Below are 21999 nucleotides of genomic sequence, written 5' to 3' on the forward strand. Positions count from 1 at the left end.
AAAGGAGTCTGTAAGATGCTGCCTGTCCTGTGTAGCCCCACAGAAGAGTGCTTTGAAATGGGACGAAGGTTTCATTGTGAGCCTATGATCATATTTCAAACAGTCTGGAGCAACAGAGGTGCAAGAAAGTGTATGTGAGGGTTCCTGCCAGGTTCAGGCTGTCGTGTGGGCAGGCAGTGGCTGGATGCTGCACCAGTGTGCCTGTAATGGTATCATACATGCTTGTAAGAGTGCTCTGTTGCTGCCTTGCATTTGCATTAGGTGTTTAAATGTCTTCAGGCAGAAGAATACAGTGGAATGGTAGAATGTGCATCTTTGTGCTTTTTTCCTTCCCCCTGTCTGCTCTTTGTTTCTACAATGTGTGCTACTCAATTTTTGGTGCTTAATTTTGACTGTTTTCCTTCTCCCTAGCAGTAACTAGCATAACCACGTGTTTGTGGAATTCCCTCATGCTTTCCCCTAGTATTCTTTCAGTCTTGTTTTCCTCTTTAAAAAAAAAAAAAATTCCCTCCTCTTTTTCCTCATCTGTTCCACCAGTAATTGATCATATTATTCTTTAAGTCATAGAATAGTTAGGGATGGAAAGGACCTTAAGATCATCTAGTTCCAACCCACCTGCCATGGGCAGGGACCCCTCCCACTAAACCATGCCACCCAAGACTCTGTCCAACCTGGCCTTGAACACCGCCAGGGAGGGAGCATTCACAACTTCCCTGGGCAACCCATTCCAGTGCCTCACCACCCTTACAGTAAAGAATTTCCTCCTTATATCCAGTCTAAACTTCCCCTGTTCAAGTTTTAACCCATTACCCCTTGTCCATGTTGTGTCACTGTGTGCAAGTTTACTGATGGTGAAGGATCTACCTTGGGCAAGAAGATGGTGTGTTACAAACCTAGGAGATGGTGGTGTGTGTTGTTCTGTCCCCATTCCTTGGCATAAAAGCCTTCTAGATTCTGCACTAAGTAGCAAGTATTGGGCATCTATTTATTGGAGGCTTCTTTATTTATATGTCTTACTGGACTGAGGGAGCTGGAAGGATGATGACACTAATTTGGAAGTAGGGAAAGAAGTGATCTTTCCTGAGAAAGCAGCTCTTACTAAGTTTTTGTTTTGCTTCTTCACTAATTTCACAACCTTCTCCCAGATTGGCTATTTATTGAAGCAGGAATATTGCTTTTATGAACATCTGTTTTCTGCCATGAAAAAGGCAAAGTTTGCCTATGTCAGAGAGTTCCAAAAAAGCATTACTTCTTTCAGAGCATTGAATGCATTTATGTTGTACCAGCAGGAAGAATGCTTAAATTGTGAAACTGAGCTTTGAAACTTTAGATGGGCATATGCATTTTCTTCTTATATTAGTGAAACTTACCTGTCCTTCTCCTCCCCTCTGAAGAATCTAGACTTTTTTTCTTTTCTCTCACTTGAACCCTCAAGATGAATTGCCTTGCTTTCAGCATGTCCTTTTCTGCCAGCCTATATGCACATGGCAAAATAGATGAATATTTGACATTTACCATGTTAAAACAAAAAGCCAATAAAATTCATGAAAATCTGAGAGCTGCATCTCTACCCAGGTGGTCTGCTGTTTGAAATATGACTCCTGGTGTGTATTGTACTCTTAGCCCTAGGATTCAGTAATGAGATTGAGTGGTATCTTGCGTGAGCACTTCTGGATGATTGACAGTGAGGTGATGTGAATCATCATTTATCAGGATATTATCATGCCTACCCTTGATAATTTCTCCCTGCTGTCTGGGGAGGTGGTGAAGACAGATAGGACTTTGTCATGTCAAAGTAATTAGTGTGTGTTGGTTTCCAGCTGAACAAACTGGAAACTAATGATCAGGTAAATGAAGATGAAGTGCATTAGCGTAAGGATGAAGGTGCAAGGACCTTGGGGAAGAACTTATCAACATTGCATGGGGGTTATTTGAATATCTTACAATTTGTGCAGTTGCAGGCAATATTTAAAACTACTAAAGGATACTTCTGCATCAGTCTATTTACATGTCCTTTGTTGATATCTCTTCTAGCGAGAGGGTCAGTTCTAGGGTTAAGGACATGAGAGTCTCAGCTGTAAGGACCGGAATCTCCTTATGATTTTCATGTAATCTGAGTAGTGAATTTCCAGCTAGTGGCAGGAATTTTGAGTTAAACTATGTTAAGGAATCCCTTTGTACACTGAAAAGGTTGGGTTTGCTGGTGACTCTTCCCCTTTTAAAGGGGGGAAATTACTGTAATTTGGCTTGTATAGATTTGACCCATTACTGACTCCTTTATATTCTTAAAATATTTTGATGTTGCTTGGTATATGTGTAAAAATGTTAAAATATGCAGACGCTGCAATATAATCTGTGATGCTGCAGCAAGCTTTTAGCAAGCATGGTAGTTTCTTGGTGCAAGTTTTGGAAATTTTATGCATGGGTCATGACTGAAATATTTTTGTAACTTGAAAAACCCCTTTTGTATAGGTGTGTAAAACTATGCCAATGTTCCAAATGATGCTTAGTGCACAAGACCAGCTGAATATAATTGCCATACCAACAGCTAGTGAGCTGAGGGTGTCTGTAGTTAATTTTATCACATGTGATTAGATATTGCTAATTGTAATTAACTGATTGAAAGCACTGTTTTACATGCTTGCTTTTCAATTATTAAAATGGTAGTTTACTCACTGTCATTTATCAGTATACTTGTATTAATATGCCAGTCTCACAGGTACCTCCAAGAATAACATACCTGTGACAGCAAAGTTTTATAATTAAAGCCTCATGGCAAAACTATTCTTTCAGCTAATTTTTATGTATACAGCTTTTCTCTTTTTATGTCGGTTGCTGTTTTGGTGAAACTGAGTGGGCTGGAATTCCTGGCAGGAATTTGTCCATATTAATATGGCTCATCAGAGACATTATATTTAATTGGAGAGCCTGCGGTATAGTCGCAGGAGGCTGAAGGGAATTATTTAGCATTAGCAATGGCTCGTCTGGGAGTTGTGCGCTAATCAAGGAGCTTGTGTGTTAACTGTAGGGATGATGGGAATTATGACGATTATGACATGTGAGCACATATCTGCATGAGAACTGGACAGGCAATGAGTTAATCAAGAAATATATTAAAATGGCTCCCATGCTGCTTCATTATTACTCTGTAGAGTGTCAGATTGTGTACTTTAACAAAAAATAAAATGAAATCTAACAAAAATGTTTTTGCAGTTAAGGTTAATACTAATCTTTTAAGAGAGTCTCTTTCCCCATCCCATTTTTTGAAGGGAATACATGCTTTTAAGTGCAGTGTTGAAAAAGAATAAGTGAATACTTAATCTGAAAAAATGCATCTAAACATGTGCCTCTCCTGACCGTACTTTTTGTATTTTGTCAATGTTTGCTTTCAGTAAATATGAATTATTTCCCACTTGCAGCTAGGTGTTGTTAAATCTTTAGACGTTTACATAATTAATAGCTTGCTAAAATATAAAACTTTTGTTAGCAATTTAGCTTCAAGGAAATAAAAATGCTAATGTTTTCCATCATCGGGATGCTCCAAAATCTGGCAAAGAAAAAACCCAAACCCAACACCCCCTAACTGTAGTGCATGGACTATTATATGCCAGGTAGATACATTCTGTGCCCAGCATGGTTAGAGGTATCCATTTTGTATCCATCATGAAATTATCAGTTATGCTGGAAAAATCCATATTTAGAGGAAATGGAACTAATAATCTGAGCTTGCTTAAAAGGAGTTGTGTAAACCCTAAAACTGACCTAATTATATCTGTAGGGAAACTTATCCCAGAGCTACTGGACAGGTGAATGTGCACTTTTCCTGCTGTTGTAGGCACTGCCAAATTTAATAAAACTTTCTACCAACTGTAACCTTCATGTATTAACTTAATGAAAGCAGTATCATGGCTAGTACCCAAAGTGTTAACTTGTGGGAGGTTGTTATTGAAATCCATTATCTGTGGAGTCAGTATTAGTGGTCAGCAGCAGCAGAAGTAAAACTGCAAGTAAGACCCTCCCTTGGGTGCTGTGAGCTCAGCAGGTTAAACTGTCAAAGCTTCTTAAAGGATGGATAGTTAAACCCCCTGGAGTTACAGGTAAACCAATAATTTGCTGTCAGTGGGAAATAGGACTTTATTTAGCAGGTTGGAGGGGGAAAAACCCAAACCTAAATGCAAACAGGAAGGAGGATTTAGAAGGAACTGTAGCGTAAGCATGTGTGGTGTTGTGCTACGTAGATTCCATGCAACTTGGAAAGATTTTTTTATTTTTTTTTTAATTCCAAGCTTTTTTTAACATCAGGATTTTATTTATATAGACATTTACTTCAATGACTTATAAAGCTATACATAAGGTTTAGCTCATTTGTGAAACTTGTGAATCTTACCTATATTTTGTGAGGAGTGGGAAAGTTTTTACCTTTCTTAAAAATGAAAACAGTTGTCATCTTACAGAAAGTTTTTTCTTTCCTTCAGTGTTGTGAAGGTGTTACCTCTGTAGAATGTAGTGTATAACATTAAATACAAGTAAATAACATTGGCCAAATGCACTATATTTAAGATCTAAATAGGTTTGTATCAGAATTTCTATGTAAGGGCCATAAATATTTATGATGCTGTGTTTGCGCTAGTCTGATGTTACTTTCTGCTAGTCTGATAGTACTTCCCATTTTTGTAGGTTTTATGTATTATTCAGAGGTGATGATCAGGAGCATTTGAGTTCTTAAATTCTTGCCTCAAAAAAGAATTCCAGAAGTGATAGCTTGTTACAGAAGGGTGTGAAGTAGGTGTGGGAGAATACCTGACACAGCTATAGTCTCATTCATTGGAGCAAGAGCTGTGCTTAAACTCTTGGTAGGGGGAGCTTCATAGTGGCTGCCGAAGAATGCTGTCTTACATATCAAGACCCATTTCCTCAATACATGCACTGTTCTTAGACTAAACTCGATGTGCTGAAATAATACTGTCATAAGATTAATGGGATATTCTTGCTGTCCTGGAGTTACCTTCTCCTTACCTGGAGAAGTGCCTATCGCAGGAAGTCAGCTGCGAGGTAGAAATACTCTCAGGGAAAACACTCAATAACCTAAAAAGCAGATTCTTTATGTACTTTGGGGTCTTCTATGGTTACTTTTGTCTACTACTATGCAAAGTCTGCTTAAACTTTCTTATAATACAGGGTTGCAAAAATACTGACAGGCTTTGTCATAAACCCTTTTTTTAAGTGTAAGTTAGGGCTAGCAATTTTTGGTGGGTTGACTGTTTTTATAACAAATGCTGCTCTGTACTTTCTTACTATGTTTGTTGTAACCTGACTGAGTGGCTGTCAAATAGATGTCAGAAATGGTTATAATTCTGGCATGGGCAGGGATGGTTTCTCGCTAAATATCAATTTAGTTGATATTACTTAAGTAGACTTCATGATATTTCTGGCTTAGCGTATTCTGTGAGTTCCCACAGCAAACATGCTTGGTGCTTTTTCTCTATTTGCAGTATTCATCTTGACATCTGGCTCTTGGAGTCTCAAAGTGGACTTGACTTTCAAAAGAAGACTTTTTAGGGTAGAAAACTTAAAATAGGTTTTAGATAGAGGAATATCTTCTTTAAAGTGTCTTATTTCTTAATATTATTACTACCCTGTCAGAAATGTAATTTTCTTGTAGAACTAACAATTTTATTGAAAAACTAACAAAGCATAATTTTTAAGAAATCTGAATATTGTTATTAATGTAACTTTGAAGGAAAAATGTTCTAGTATCGTGATTTATGTAGTAAAGTGGATATTTAATAAAGCATTTTTAAGTATTAAATATTCCATTCCTTTTAAAACATCTTATACTGGGCATGATTATAATTTTGAGGTTTCATGGCTGAATTTTTGTGGTTTATTATAGATACTTCTTTAGTACTTAACTGGTGGAAAATCCCCACTCACTGAGTACCCTGAGTGGTTAAGAGGGGTGTGTGTGTGTGTATATATACACATATATACACACACATATGTACACACACATATGTACATATCTGTTTTCTATGATACATACATATTGCATAGACATAAGGAAAATTTTCTGTTTTAAAAATCTTTTACCGAAAGCTTATTTTCTTTTTCAAGTTTTCTTCTATGAATTATTTGATATGTTAGATCTAACTTCATATTATGTCTAAAATTAGCCTGAAATATTTCTGAAAGGACTGTTTGTGTTCCTCTGTCCCCTCTCATTCATTCACTGTGTTGGATCCAATAATCATGTGGCTGGGAGATGGTTTAACTTGCTGGTTTGACAGAAGGTTAATTTCCCCTCCCCTTAGATTACTTTTCCAGTGGGTCTGTTCAGTTCATTGATCTGTCTCAGCAGCATTGTAATTGCTAGAGCTGAATGTGGAGGAGAGTTAGGGTTGAGGTTATCCTTTGAGTGGCAACTTGTATTTGCATAAAGTGTGGCTTATTCGTGTCTCAATATATGGCTCATTTTGGGAAGTAATTTACTGTAGGGTCTGTATCTTGCATTTCTGGTTTAATGTTAGTCCTCCAGAAACTGCTCTGAAATATGTTGCCTTGAACAGGTGTCCATACTTTCATCTTTCTTTTAAATCCTGTTGTGTAGTTGAAATGCCAGGTAGCTGTGAATTCACCTTGTTGCTGCTGTGGGCTGTTCTCTCGACCCTGGAACTGGTTTCAGGGATCCTTGACTTTACTACCATCTTTGGATGCTGGAAGCAATTTCTGCACCCTATCCATCTGTAGGCAGGCAGATTTGGAGACCCGACAGGAACCTTGTCTAAATGGTTGTGTGCTGCGTTCAACCATCTGAAGCAGAGCTCCATCTGAGTTAAGCTAAAATGCTAGTTAGGAGCATGCTACCAGTGTATATTATGTGTTGCTTTGTAATGTGGCTGGAGTTTAAGCTACTTTTTCTGAATCTCTTACATCTTCTGGGATACCTAGCTCAATTAAGGGCTAAATCTCTACTATATAAAGTTCTGTAGTTGGCTGCCCTTGCTGCCGTGTGCTACTGTTTTCTAGACCTGCCTAACTACTAGCTTTCTCATCTCCCGCATGTCTTACCCATTTAGAAAACAAAGCAAAGAAACATACGTCAAATGCATTCCGTGGTGAGCTTGTTTTTGGGAGAGGAAGGAAAAAGAAACAGCATGAGAACTATCTGTCCTGTTGCTTTGCTAATATGCTTAGAAGCTGAGATTCCATTAGGGAAAGGCTGACATGTGGGTGCAGATGTGTTTGAAATGCAGAGAGGCTACTAAAAACACTGTAGGACACCACTATTTTGTTAACATTACAAAAAAATTCTTTCTCTAAAACACTTGAAGCTCAAAATCACATACACTGCAAAGATAATACTCTAGCATCCACACAGAGCATAGCAGACTGCTCTAAATATGATGAATTGTTCAACTCTTGAAACAGATGGAGACTCTTGCTTTGGTAAACAGATTTATTGAGGCTCTTCCCAAGTTGTTAGTGTATGCTCTGAACTAAAAAGTCTCCCATTTCTCCTGGAGACTTGTTCTAGCTAATGTACTTCAGAATAAAATTAGTCTGCAGAGGTGAGAGTGCAGTTGGTAGCTTGCAGACTGTGTCTTCACAGCATCCCTGAAATCAGTAAGTGTGGCTGTGCTGCCTCTAATCTTCACTTAGGTGAGTAAACTTTTTGGCTGCCCCACCCTATCCAAGGGAGCCATGAATGGAAGGAGACAAGAGGAATGCTTTTCCCTGAAGTTTGTGAGAAGTGTTTTGCTGTGATACAAGGAGATGGAGTTGAAGAATGGGACTTTGTGGTTTTTTCCTTCCCAATTTCTCTGTCTCTGTTAATCTTGCAGTTCATCCAAAGTTAGATTAGTAAACAAGATGACTGCCGGTCTACCTTTTCCCTCTTCTACTTAAGCTTTTCTGCCAAAGAAAAGTTCATTGTTCCTGGTTGGTGTTGACTAAAACATGTGGAAAGTTGTGATACAAACCAAGCATTTAATTCTGCTAAATTTTCAATAGCAAACAAATAGCTCTTATTGGCTATTAACTGTGACAGATTGGCTTTTTCTGTCTTCTAGAGCTTTAAGCAGGCTTTCTTCTGAAAAAGAAAAGCTGCTTGAACTTGAAGAAGTTAAGCAACCTTTTATTTGTACTTGCTGGTTATCTGCCCATGGACTTGATGGGCTAAAGAACTCTTTTTAAGAATGATTGAATTGTTTTCAATGGAAGCCTTTAGAAACAAGCTTTTCTAGGAAAGAATTTGCAAATGGAAGGCATGATATTTGTCTCTATAGTAATGTCTGGCCAGAAGAACCCACCACATTGTTTTAGTCAGCCTAATTACATTGTCTGCCCAACATTCAGAACTGCAGTTCTGCAGAACTGAAGTTCAGCCAGATCTGTGGTCTTAAGGCACTGAGTTACTAGTTTCTGTGTATGAGGCACTGAGTTACTAGTTTCTGGTCCTTACTGTTTTATAGGGTAAAACACAGAAAGCACCTGCAATAAAATTCTGATGGAGAAGCCTTCTTTGCCATCAGTATTCTGGAGGTGCTTCACTGGGAAGTTATCTGCCAAAGAGTAAGTATGTAGCAAACGGCTTTAGGAGCCAAAGCCATTCTGACGGACTCTCCTCCAGAGTCTTATCTGTACTGTCTTCAGAACTGTGGAGGCATTTCCTTGCTTGTCCCAGCAAATGGAACTTTTGTTTCAGACTCTCACTGTATGACATCCTTAGCATGGTCTGTTTTTCACAGTATGAATGATCAGGCATCTAGATACAATGGGGAGTCCTTTTCTGTTGATGCGGTCTTTGTCAGCTAAGGTTGTGTGTCTCTTTAGCAGCCGACAAAGTTCCAGAGCTTTGTTCATGGGAGAGAGATTTTTTGGTTATGCTTTTTTTTTTAAGGTTACAAAAATAATTTTGCATTTTTAAGTGAGAATGTGAACAGAAGTGTAGAAGTGCATTTTCTTAATCTTGGTGAGAAATGCAGTCTTGTCTGCTTGGTGTTACTCTTTTAAGACTGTTCAGTTCAACCTGGATCCTTCCACTTTAATCGTAACTGAAATATGTTAATTTTGAGGCCATTCCTGAGGCTATTGATGCCTTCAAGTTTTGAATCATTGGTGAACTGAAGGGCAGGGTGGGGTAGAGAAAAGGGTGCTGATATTTTTTTTTTCCTTTCCATTTTTTGTTGTTTTGGTTGTTTGTTTTGTGTGGTTTTTTTTTTTTTTTTTTCCCCTTGCTGGTGTCTGCTAACTCAGGATCTAATCCTGTGGGTGCTAAGGGATGGGCTGTTTTGAGAGTCCTTGTAGGCTTGGGAGGGGACATTAAACACCCTTCAGCAAACCAAACTTTTCAAATCCAACAAAGAATTGTTTTACCTTAATCCTCACATGGCTATTGTTGGGCCATCAAATGAGGAAAAAAAGAAAAAGAACATTTTCAAATAAGGTTGCTGAGAAATCTGCTTGTGCTGACTCAGTAGGTTGACTTGTTCATTTGCATAAATTTTTATTTAGGTTTTTGAAATGCTGCGTAAAAATAAATGAGGAAAAGATGGGATAGTTATGCTGTTTATGGCTTTCACAGTTCTGCTTTTCACATGGTTTAGAAATGTGTCCATTATTTCATTTTAGGGTTAAATGCTGTAATCGTGTGGCAGTATTTCTTTGCAGATAGCACTTTAAAGGCTGTATGAATACCATGCACTCACTATGAGCACAGGTTTATTGTATTCTGGATGTGTGTATTTTAATGTGAAGCTGATAGAAGACACTTAGGTCAGACGAAAGATATGGTTTTGGCAAAGCAGTAAATTTGACCTTTTTTTTGCCCTTCTTTTCTTTTTTTTTTTTAAAATTCAAGGCTGTTCAATACCACAAGCTTTTCTGTTCTGTTTTGTTTGTCTCTTTTGGCAGTGGTGCTGGCAAGATTTGAGGTGGTTGGTTTTTTTTAGCTACCTTACAAAGGATTTACTCATTAGCCCTATTTTATGGGTAGAGCTAATTGTGATTTGTCTTGCTGAGCCGTATTACGCAGTTTGGGCCAATTAAGTGAATCCACTTACACCAATGGATGTTGTTCCAATGTGTAATATTGATTTGAGCTATAAAAGAGAATGACTTGTTTGATTAGATTTCTTTGTCTAAACAATGCTCGATCTTACCTAGTGTACCAAACAAAAGTGTTGTCTTCACTGATTTTTTTTGACTGCTTCATATGTTTGATTAACCTATTAACTGTAATGCAGATATAACAGTTTCCATATATATAAATTCTAAAAGACTACAGAAGAATTGGGGGGGGGGATGTGGAATGCATCTTGCAACTCAATATAACTGTCTCTGCTGCATGAATATCAACTTGTGTTGAGATCTGGGGATGAGTAGGGTGACCTACTCTGAAAAACTGTGACAATGCGGAATCCCAGACATTTACCTCCTCAGAGATGTAGGAGTGGGGGGAGTGAATGTGTGTATGTGTTAATTAGGCATTTACACTGAAGTAGATGGCATCTGTCACACAGTAAACATCAGAAACTGCTGAAGTATATGAAATTTTCTTCGGAAACTATGTGGGTGATATTAAGCACTCTGTTAGGAAACACAAGTAGATGTATTTTTTGTTCCTCTCCTGGCTTTTATGACAAAATTGGCATTTACTTTTTGGAATTAGTAGATGAGAGTTGCTGTAAAATTGGGGAAAAGAGCACTTCTGTCATGAATTGGATCCAGAAGAAGCTAAAAAACTGTTGCTATTGTAATGCCAGGGGATCTGTAAATTATCTTAGTGGATTTGTTTTATACATTGTATATGCACTGAAAATAAGTGTTTAGGTCTTTGCCTTAAAATAATTTTTCATAAATTTCCGTACTAACAAAACAGTTTTGTACTTGAATGTTGAGGGACATACATATGTAAATGTGACTTGTTTATAATGTAGGCTCCAACTAGCAATCTGCAGCAGCTGAATGACTCTTGGAGAGAGTTACCTTGATTCTTGATGTTAAACAGGACATCTCTAGGAGTGCCATATGTGATCTTAAAATTATTATTTGGGATGCAGGTTCAATTAAAGGGATAACTCAGTAAATTTGGAGTATGGCTGGGCATGAGCGCATGCTGCTGTCAAGTGAGTACATGTGCCACCCTCTAGGGTAAAGGAGACCTAACATGATCTAGCCAATTTGGGCATTTACTAGCTCTTATTCAGTGTAGTCCTAAATCGGGTTATCTCCTGCAAAGCAGATATTGAGTATTTTTGTGGCGCTTCTATCCAAAATTTTGAGTGACGGGCATATTTCTCTCTTGGGATATGATGCCAAGACCTGGCACCAAACCTGGTTTATATATCCTCCTGAAATACTGAGACATAATGTAAAGAAGGATCTCCAAAACCAATCACTGCTGCAGTTGTTAGCTGTTATTGCATTCTGCACCCTGAGAGCTGCTGCAGCCTGGAGTGGTGCTCGGAGCCAGTCCAAGCCAGAAATGGCTGGCTAATCAGCCCTGATGGACTCCTCACTTTACTTGCCTATTTGCTGGGAACATGGTGAAAAAACGCAAAGCTATTCCTCTGTGAAGATGTGGCAGGATTTACTGGTTTAGGTGCCTTGCCATGAAAGTGGCTTCTGGACCTAAACTGGCTTTGGAAAAGGTGGCCATTTTCGTGCATTTTCTTCTAAACTGTGTTGGACTTGAGCTAGTTCATCTCTGTGTATGTGGTCATGAAGAATCGTGCAGTAAAATAGTTTTACTTCAAACTGTGTCCGGTTGTCTTTGTACCTTAATCCAAAAGTAGTTGCCCAGTTTAAGAGTATTCATTCTAATTTTCTTCTGCTAGGAGTCCGTGTTAAATCCAGAGTATTATTAGTGGTTATTTGTCATAGATGTAGAGCTGAGGAGGTTGTGATTTGGATTTCCAAAGTTGAAACAAACCTATACAGGGATTTGGATGACTAAATTAAGTCTGTAGTTTTTGAATTAGATGGATGTTCTGTAAAATGATGATTCAGTAAGTTTTGATGAATCTCTTATTTCTGTTGCTGCAAAATAATTAGTCCTTATGAAATATACGACTTCAAATATACAGCTTCTACAGAAATTAAGCTGCTCTTACACAAATAGGATGTGTCTTTTCATGACTTCTAGTTGTTTGCATTATCTAACTTGAAACAAATAGCTTAAAGTGTATCTTTAGAGGCACTGGTAGCTGATATGATTAAAACTTGCAGTATAAACCGTTAAGCGCATTAAGGTTTGTCTGCTTTTACAGTCCTTGTTGTTACCCATTCATGCTTGAGATTGCAGGGTCAATTGTAATACATATGAAGGAATTTCATTTCTTCAGGAACGTCCTGGGAACGACTTCTTTGTTTTGTTGGCATTGTTTTCGTAAACTAAAATAGAAAAGGAAGAAATTACACCTCTGAAGTTTAAGCTGTAGAAAGTTAGGGACAAGTTTTGAATACCTAGAATTGTGTGATTTAAGTCAAGCAATTAATCAACCCTTGAATTTGAAAATAATTATATTTGAAACTTGTGCTTGAAAAAGGGAACTTGCTGGATTCATTGGACTGTCTAGAAATAATTGTATTATAAGTCAGCTTCTGCTTAGTGAATTAACATGTGAATTATGAGCCCCTTGGTAGTAAGCTGAAAGTTTTGGCTGTCATATGCATTCAAATGATGGCTTTTGTTATAATGCTGAGTAGTAATTATGATTAATGTAATTGTTTGTTTATACTGTACTGTAAATTCTGCAGTGTATTTATGTAATAGTATTGTGTATTCTTCATGAACTACATGTATTGTGAAAAAATCAAATATTCAGAGGGGAATTAACATCATGAATTACAAAGAAGAAACGGATCTCTACTTCAAGATTAGATGTGGGTTGGTTTAATCACCTTTATGAGAAAGGAGATATGAGAAGGATCTATAGATTGAAGAGCTCTCTCTGGAACCCAAAAAGCCTGAAGGCTTTGAACTAGTCGGAAGGAATAGAGACCTTTTTCTTGTCCTTTAGAGATTTGCTTGGTGCCCTGTAGGCAGTGTATCGGGCAATGTGAGTGTGATATGGTTACTGTTTTGCTGTTTTGTTGTATCTACATATGGTGTATTAGGGTGTATGCCAGGCTGAACTGACACTGAACTAGAGAAGGCACTAAACTTGCAGTAAAGTAAACAAGGAGAAATGAATTTGCCAGGTTACAGGGGAATGTAGGAAAGGAAGAGTAAAAACTCCAAAGAGTTTAAGTAACAGTGAGATGTTTCAGAAGTGAGGAGAAAATGGTGGGGGAAAAATGCTCAAGACTGTGTACATGAATCAAATTAGTGGTTTTGCAGTATCTTCTGTGGTTGCTTATGGTACTAATGGGACTGTTGGTGTCTTAGTGTATTAAAAATAACTGTATTAAGTTGGTCATTTTCTATATGGAATCGTTTGGTTTTGTAAAGCATACATACTCAAGTGTACTTAAGCTTGATTAACTTTGTTTAGACGTGTAAACCATGTTGAAATTCAAACCAGCATCTTAAAGCATATAAATTGATCATGCAAATAAAGGTATCCAAGGGCTATGTTGTTTCTTGTACTTAGTGCTGTAGGAAGAATGATAGATAGGCTAATTTTGACAGCATTTGAAATTGCTGAGGTATACTTTCTGCAAAAGCATTAATATCTTGCTGCATGATTCTGTGCCTAGTGCTTTGGGTGTTTTGGTTTTGCTTTGTTTTAATGCGAAGCTAATGCTGTAGTAGTAAAATAAAACTACAATGACTTTACAGAAGCAATAATTCAAATGTGAAATGTGTGGTGGTTCCAGGTTGTGTGAACTCATAGTTGAGTACACAGCAAATTGACGAGCTATTTAAGAGATGCCCCAGAAGGAAACTTGGAATTAGGTTAATCCTACCACAGGAACAGGCCATTAGCCTGTTTGCAAAGTTCAGAAAACTCCTGTGCTTGTTATACATGTTTGTTGTATTTACCTGAATGTTTGTTTCATACTGTATTCAATATTAGCAAAATATTGTTTAACTAGGCTTGTCACATACTAGATGGCTTTTTTTTTCCTGGCCTTGTTTTTTTCTGAATTAGCCAATAGTATGTGGGCTACGTTACTTCTAACCTAAGTTTGCCATGCTTGACAGCCTTCATGCTACTTGCAAATAAAATTCCTTTTCACAAAGAACAAAATAAACTAAAAATGTTTCAAATTTCACATATGTGAGTACTCATTTTCTAAAAGAACAGGGTTTTAAACAGTGTATTCTTCCTTCTGAGTGCGAAAGATATCAAATGTTTCATAAAAATAAAACTGGTAGGCATTCTAAATGTCAAACTGTCAGTATAAACAAGTCTTACTGACACATAGCTAGTATAATCTTGCACAGTTTAAGCAATGGCATGGTTTCTTAAATACGTACTGAAAGAGAGCTTAGAGGAGAACAGCATGAGAAAAACTGATTGTTCTGTTTCTTGGGTCTGTGTGTATATTACCTTAAAGGAAAAGTAATTTTGAACTCTGAAAACATGTTGATTAAACTCCTGTAACTTTTTCTTCAAGATAAGAGTGCATATGAGTTGTAAACAGACTTCTGACTTCAAACTTAGCAATTTTATTATTCCTGGTAAAATGTTGGACACATTTGTCCGTTTTGTATAATTCAGATTTGACTAAAAATGTTTGGCAAATGCATATAAATGAGGATACAATGGATTAGGAATCAAACTTGAGCCTGCTTAAATAATTCTCAAGATTTTCTGGTTCACGTGTAGTGATATTGAACTCTTTAGTCATAGGCTTTAATTTGTGCATGGTGCTGACCTGATGCTGTGCAGGGACACTCACTGCATCCCTTCATTCAATTCACTCTAATTATCCCCAACTTCCTGGGGAGCCTGCTTAGAACTGGTCATGAATGTTTGTTATTAAGTATTAGGATATTAGACTACCCTGGTTACATGTAACAAAGTACTTTTTAGACTGAATTTACATATAGATGATCAGTATAGGAAGCTGAAATTATATTTGTCATGATTTTATTTAATCAAATTCAAAATAATATATTGGAATAATAAAACATTTTGACAGTGACTTAAGCTTGGAGTTATATGAAATGAGGTTTATGTGTGAGTTCTTATATGCCAATGTTGGTAATTTCAGTGTGTATTTTAGAGTGGTTATGGTATGTAAATTATCTTTGATACAATCAGATTTGTGTGTATACTTCAGGGTGATGGTAATTATTTTTGCTGGGAGCATCTGTTAATGCAGAATATTGCCTCTTCAGGTTCATGTGAAAATGGCGGACGAAGCTGTCTGTGTTGGCCCAGCTCCCACCAGCAAAAGCTACCTCAACATGGATGCCATCATGGAAGTCATTAAGAAAACCAGGGCCCAAGCTGTGAGTCTGAATGAGTCTATCTGCTGCAGCTGTTTCATATATAGAAAGCAGAAAAGCCAGAGTTTGTATTTTTTTTAAAGGTGTGGGGGGGGAAGTGATTGAATATGCTATTCCAGTTAGTTCATGTCACATGAGTTAAATGTGTCTGAAATCGCTACTGGAAATCAAAGGCTTTGTAGCATCTGGCGGCACTGGTGGCTGATCCTGCAGGTGGCTGCTGGATTCAGCTTTCACACCAGGGAGCAGCTTCAGTTCATTTCCAAATTTGCTGGGGGAAAAAAAAAAATCCCAATTAGTTTTGAGCACTAACCCTTTATATGCCATAATGGCTTTTTTTTGAATGTTTTACAAAGTGTATCCAAAAAGGCTTTTGCTTAAACTTAGTGTGAATCACTTTTTAAATTGTATAAATGTTGTTTACAGGAAGATAAGATGAATGGTGCTTCCCATTTTTTTTTTTTTCAGAATGTTTACAAAATGCATGTTAGCTTATGTGTGTAAATGTGGGCTATTCTGCCTTTCTCCCTCCACATTGGCCAGACATTCAAAGCTTAGCAGGAATCAGTTGAAAAAACTAATGTGTAGTCATGTTGACATGCCTAATGTTCTTTGTTCTGTCAGTGAAGCAAATGTATTATTCAGAGCAAGTCTATACAGGGCATTTATGAAAATAAAATTTGATGAGTATATGTGAGCAACACTAATTACCCTGGAACAGTTTGGATCAGCATTGTGATTTCTTTCAAAGAGGATGTTTTGGTATAGTGGTTTCAGGGATCAAGAACTTGTCTGTAAGGAAAACTGTTTCCTTCCCCCTGAGTTTCTGAATGTGGAACCCAGTTGTTTAGGCCCTTCAAAAGAGGGGAATAAAATTGCTTATACTTTGTCTGTCAGAGTGTATTGAGATCAAGAATCTTATGTGAATTGTGAAAAGTAAAACTTTCTAACACTCCTCTTAAGTAATTACAGTGTACAAACTGGGGTGTGAATAACAAACCAGACATGTAAGGATGCATGACTTAAACTAATGAGACGCTAAAGTGTTCTCCAGCAAGGGTTGGTAGAGGTAGGAGGCTAATGACCGAGGACCGGAAGACCACTGTTCTCATCACTGCTAGAAATACTTTGGGATGGAGGAATTATAGTGGTTACTGACAAGAGTGTGGATGAGCATACACGTGGAAGGCTGGAAGTCTGGCATGAGATAAATGTGGCAAAATGGACTTAAAAAGAATAGAAGGCAAAATGCCAAAGGGAGTGGGTGCCCATTACTCTGCAAACAGCACCTTTCTCCCTAGTTAAGTATGGAGTATTTGTTTCAGAAATGGCAGTTTAACCAGTGAGTCTTCACAGCTTGACTTATATACATCAGTGTGTTAAGACACAGTTTCTTAAAATACCTAAATAATTTAAATGCTTAATCATCTACTTCACCTTCCCCATTATCTGAAAAGGTGCTAGTAAATCTGGTGTCTGGCTTCAGAATTCAACCAACGTGATTTCTTTTTTTTTTCCCAAGGTACACCCAGGATATGGATTTCTTTCAGAAAATAGAGAATTTGCTAGACGTTTGGTAAGTTACTTCTGTTTGTTTGGCTGTGAATGATGCGCTAGGTGGCACATATTTATTCCAAGATATATCAATCAAGAAATCAATTCAAGGCAGATATAAAAAGATCAAAAAGGTCTCCTTAATATAGGAGACTTCAGTGTGCTTTCTGTGTACATGAATTTCTTGCATTTTGAGGGTGTAATTGCAGCCAGTGTTTTCTTTTGGGAAAAGGGGAGGTGCCTGATTGTAAGAACTTTACAAAAGATATAAGGAACCTTTTTGGCATTTTCAGTTGTGGTCGAGCTGTTTGAGGCTGCTCTGTAAAACTGGGTCACTGAAATGATCTAGGTTAAAAGTATCTGTTTTTAAGTGATCATTTTGGTGATTCATAGCACAGCTGGTGAACAGCTGTATCAGCAGTCCTGAGAAGGTGCTGAACTGCACTTTCAGGATGGGAGTAGAAAGCTGTTTAAAAACTGGCTTCTCTGCTGGTGGTCATGTATTGTGGAGCTGCATTCTCAAGAGAGAATCAAGAGGATTCTGTTTTCACTTCATGTGGATGATAATTTTTATAAATTCAGACAACTTCTTTACTTCAGTGGGGTTTTTGTACATCACAGAAACCGAGATGTCTTTTTTACTAATGCTGTTTTTTTTTTTTTCCAAAAGATTTCATGCAGCTGCCTAAAAATTTGAGCAGTGCTAGAAGAAAGTTACATGCGCAGTGTCTGAGCAAAGACCTGAGTGGATGCTGTATGTGTAATCACTGCAGGTCATGTGTTATTGTCTATTGGTTTCACTGAGAACAAGGTCAAGCACATATTACTTGCAATTTCCAGTGGAAAGCTTTTGTAGCTACCAACTTTGTGGAGTAAAAAAGCCATATAGCTGAGAAAGCATCTTGTTTTACAGGCAGTAAAATAAATTTGTTGTTGGTTTTGAGAGTAATTTGCACCTTTTTGGTTCAGGGTAAAAAAACACAGATGAGGAATGTGATTCTTCCCAATGATAGCTCTTTCATTCTTAGCATTTGTGGAATAGCTCTTGTTTTCATCTTTTCCTTGACTATGTCCCTTTTAGCTTGTAGCACAGACCCTTTCTATTTAGTTGGTTGTTTGGTGTTAGAGAATACCACCTGCTCATTAAAGAGATTATTTGGGAATGAAGTCTCAAATTTTTATACCTGGGAGCTGCTGTGATTTTTATTTATTTATTTATTTAAAGCACCCCAGATAAAAGTAAGTGCAGGTCCTGTGTGATGTTGAATGCATCCTTCTGGGTGCTGGTGGTGTTGAAGTTGAAAGGAATTCTAAACCCTTAGCGTTTGCCAGGATTTACCAAATCTGGGGTAATCTTACCTGTTACTTTCATGCAGTTTAGCAGCTTGTTTTTATTGCTGTTCTGCTTCATGTACTAGAACCTCTTTTTAGAGGGAAGATTCCTGGTTTAATTTACAGCAACCTGTACTCCCACTGGATTAGACCAGCAGGATAACTGGCTTTAGTTGGCAATTCCTGTTTTTTTAATAAACAAACAAACAAAAAAAGTGCTTGCTCATGCTTTTTGCGTTGTATTCTGCTGCCAAACTTTGAAATTTGGTAGCTATTACTCCTACACTGGGCACATTTCCTAGTAATTTGGTGATTGTTCGGCGATGTAAATTGTAATCTTGGTGACATGACAATCTGGAAGACTTTTTGTCAGGATTAAGCAGAAATAGAGGAAGTACAAAGCTTCCTGTATATCCTTCCCCTTTCCTATTTCTTATCTTTTCGCTTAAATCCTTGGAACAGTGAATTCCTGAAATAAAGCAGTGACAAGAATAGAAAAGTATTCAAGTTTGGGTTGGTGCTACAGTCTCAAAATAGTTTTTAGAAAGTTTCAGAAACCCAGTATGTTTTGTTTTGTTCTCTAAAAATGTAATAAACCAAGGTAGTTCTACTTTGCTTTCTGAAACGCACTATTTAAAGTCTCAATTAAGACATAATCATGCTTCCCTTTGTCAGTGGCTCTAGAATATCAAACCCCTAGTGAGAACTGGTGAAACGATCTGTCTTTTTATCACTAGGGCTGCTTATATTTTTTTTAAGACACTCTGATTAATATATTTAGGAGGAAAACTTGCCTGCTGTTTCTTTTCTTTGCTAAAGCTTGTAAATAATGTTGCCAAAGATGTATGTGTGTTCTGTTTTCTTTCCCCCTATCTGTCTCTCAGCCCGTACACTGTTTTGTTCTTTTGTGCTGAAAGTAGTGATGAAACTTGGGTTTATTTCCTGGTTTGCATTTGTACTTTTAAAACAAACTACCTAGATTTGGAAACTGGTAAGTACACTAAACTTTCTAAATTTGCCAATCTAAGAGGAGGAATGAGCTCAAAGCAAATCTTTGTCTTCACTTAATACAGGGAGGGTCAGTTCACATGTAATCCCACTGTGTGTGACTTGAACAAAAGCATGGCTTTATGTTCGTTTTTTGCCTAAATGATTTGTGGAATAGCACACAGCTACAGACAGTCCATGTGAAGAATTTGATGGATACATTTAGAATATTGAAAATTACTAGTTGCTTTTAATTTTTTTTCTTTTTTTAGAAGCTTAATTTTGTTCTTTTTGGATGGAGGAGAGCACAAGTAAATGATCTGTTGTTTCCAAAACAGAATTTTCAGAAAGCAGCCAGTGAATGAATATCTGGCATGTTGTTCATTGTGATCCAGATAGAAAAGTTGGTGCATTCAGTCCTCTCTTCATGTGTATGTATTCTGGTCGCTGTTGATGGCTAACAGAAAAGGGATCCATAGTATTTTTATCAGGCAAGTCTGTAGAAGATTTCCTAAACCTTAAAGACTATTTATCAAAAATTGGTATTTGAATATGAAATATTTTTAAAAACTTTTAAGGCAACACTGGTAACGTTATTATGTAGAATAACAAAACATGGCTTTGTGCAAGTGAATGTAGTTCCTTAGAACCTTACTTTGGTTTCTAATTTTGAAATTTGAGTTCTCCAACTTGGAACTCCTGCACTGCTGATAATCTGTACATTAAGGTTGGAAAATTCAGTGCATAAGTTGCTACTTGTAGTTTATGCATGCAGATATATTTGCATGGAAGCAGTTTGCTTCCTTTAAGAAATAATTACACAATATTCAGTATTGACATAAATCCAGAGGTGCAGTTAAAATATACTGGCACATTGAAAGAAAAAAAAATTAAAATTGCTAATACATTTTGCCAGGTGCTGTGCAGAGCCACAAGAGCATTTGATCCTTCATGTTTTACAAGAATTTGCTAGTGCCCTCTGTATTTAGGTTAGGTTGCTTAATGTTTCCCATTATACAAAGTTAATGCAGATCCTTTCTGAGAAGGTCTGTCACCTCTATTATCTGCAGCAGGCCTTTGAAATTTGGCAAGGAGAAATGCCTGGGACTAAGATGGGCCATTTGGCCTGTTGAAATATATACTTTTCTGAAATTGCCATTTTCCTTTCCTCACTTGTAAACATCCAGGGTAACTGTTGTGGTGAGGGGTGGGAGTGCTCAGTCAGATCTCTTCATCTGCCAAATGCTTTGGGATTGGCCCATAGTCCCAGTGACTTTTTATTTTCCTCCTTGTCTTACGTGGGTGAAGAAGGAAATGGGGAGAGAAAAAGCAAGTGTGTGACTGAGTTGCACAGTCATTATCCCAGAATCAGTGCTCCTTCTTGTACCTGGCTGATGGTAACGGCAAGTAGGAATCGTACTCCTGTAGCTAATGTTATGTATGTTCTTGTTTTCTTTTAATGGTTAGAAGCTTAAACCTTGATGCATCATGACTTAGTGTTGCAGTTGCTCATAATGGGGTCAGTTTCCTCCTCTTTTAATTGAAAGAAAAACAGAAATGAACTTCCCTGTCCCCATTTGCCACAAAAGTTCTTTAGGAAGCTAGTTTAAAATAGGGGGGAAAAGAAATCAGCCAAGTGAACGCTATTCCTTTGCAAAGTCTAGTATGAAAAATACCAGATTGCAGGATTTATATCTTCAGTATGTTTTAGTCTCCTGTACATGAATATATATGATAAAGTTCCTACTTTCATAGATGGTGCCTTGTGGTGTATTTTCCCCAAGAAACCTATGGAATTTGTGCATAAAATCTCAAAGTGATGAGAGTTAAATTCAAATTTTATGTGGCATATTCATTCTTTTGAATGCAGCCTTGACAATACTATCCTGATACTGTATTTGATACAAAAAAAAAAAAAAGCTAGCCGCAATCCTCTGCCAAAATCCCCTCCTTGCAATAGAAGCCATAAAAATGGTAGGACAAAAGGATTTTATTTTTGGAATAAGATACGGATATGAAGCCTTTTGGAGTTCCTAGTGGAACCTGGTTTTATGCATCTTTTGTGCTCTCTTAGCAGCTACTGTTCAGCATGACTAAGGGGAGAACAAAGCAGCCAGCACTATTTCTCTTCACTTTTGAAGCTAGATTAACATTCTTGGAGGAATTAAAAAAACAACACTGTATTGTCTGAAATAAATGAGCAAACAACGTATATGGAAGTGGTTGACCACATGTTTGTAAATGGCTGTTAAATTTGAGATGGAAAAGGTGAAACAAAGAGCAACATATGTCATCATCTTCTGTAAGGGAACACATATCTGACCTGTGAAGAACTTTGTGCAGGTGGATCCGTAGGTCTATGCCCAGCTAATTATGGGATTGTCACCTTTTAAAATGTAAACTCTGAATGGCAGTTTCCTTAACATAGCTTTGTTATTTGTAAGCAAATTATAAAGTTCCTTTATCATGACTTCAATGGATTCTGTGTTTTTGAGAAGTGTTTGGCATGCTTCTTGTTCCATTCCCACATGCCAAGGCCAGGCCTGATATGGCTTTGAGCAACCTGGTCTAGTGGAAGGTGTCCCTGCCTGTGGCGGCAGTGTTGAAACTAGATGATCTTTAAGGTCCCTTCCAACCCATGCCATTCTGTGATTCTGTGCTTGGCTTTCTACCTGGCAGTTTATGTAACTGGTTAGAATTTGCATTTTCTGAAGTGCGAAGTG

At 37.5% G+C, this 21999-nt stretch overlaps 1 protein-coding gene across 3 annotated transcripts in view; it reads left to right on the forward strand.

Moving 5' to 3' along the window:
• PCCA (propionyl-CoA carboxylase subunit alpha) overlaps nt 1-21999 on the forward strand; it is a 283684-nt gene that overhangs the window by 20832 nt on the left and 240853 nt on the right. For all 3 annotated transcript variants that reach the window (XM_057402101.1, XM_057402102.1, XM_057402103.1), the window contains exons 5-6: nt 15293-15406; nt 16926-16979. In XM_057402101.1, coding sequence (XP_057258084.1) covers nt 15293-15406; nt 16926-16979 — 168 coding nt within the window. The remainder of the gene's footprint in view (nt 1-15292; nt 15407-16925; nt 16980-21999) is intronic.

This window comes from Pezoporus wallicus, unplaced genomic scaffold, assembly GCF_028554395.1.
Source record: "Pezoporus wallicus isolate ANWC-B61680 ecotype Strahan unplaced genomic scaffold, APGP_CSIRO_Pwel_v1 contig_6520, whole genome shotgun sequence".
Taxonomy (NCBI): Eukaryota; Metazoa; Chordata; class Aves; order Psittaciformes; family Psittacidae; genus Pezoporus; species Pezoporus wallicus.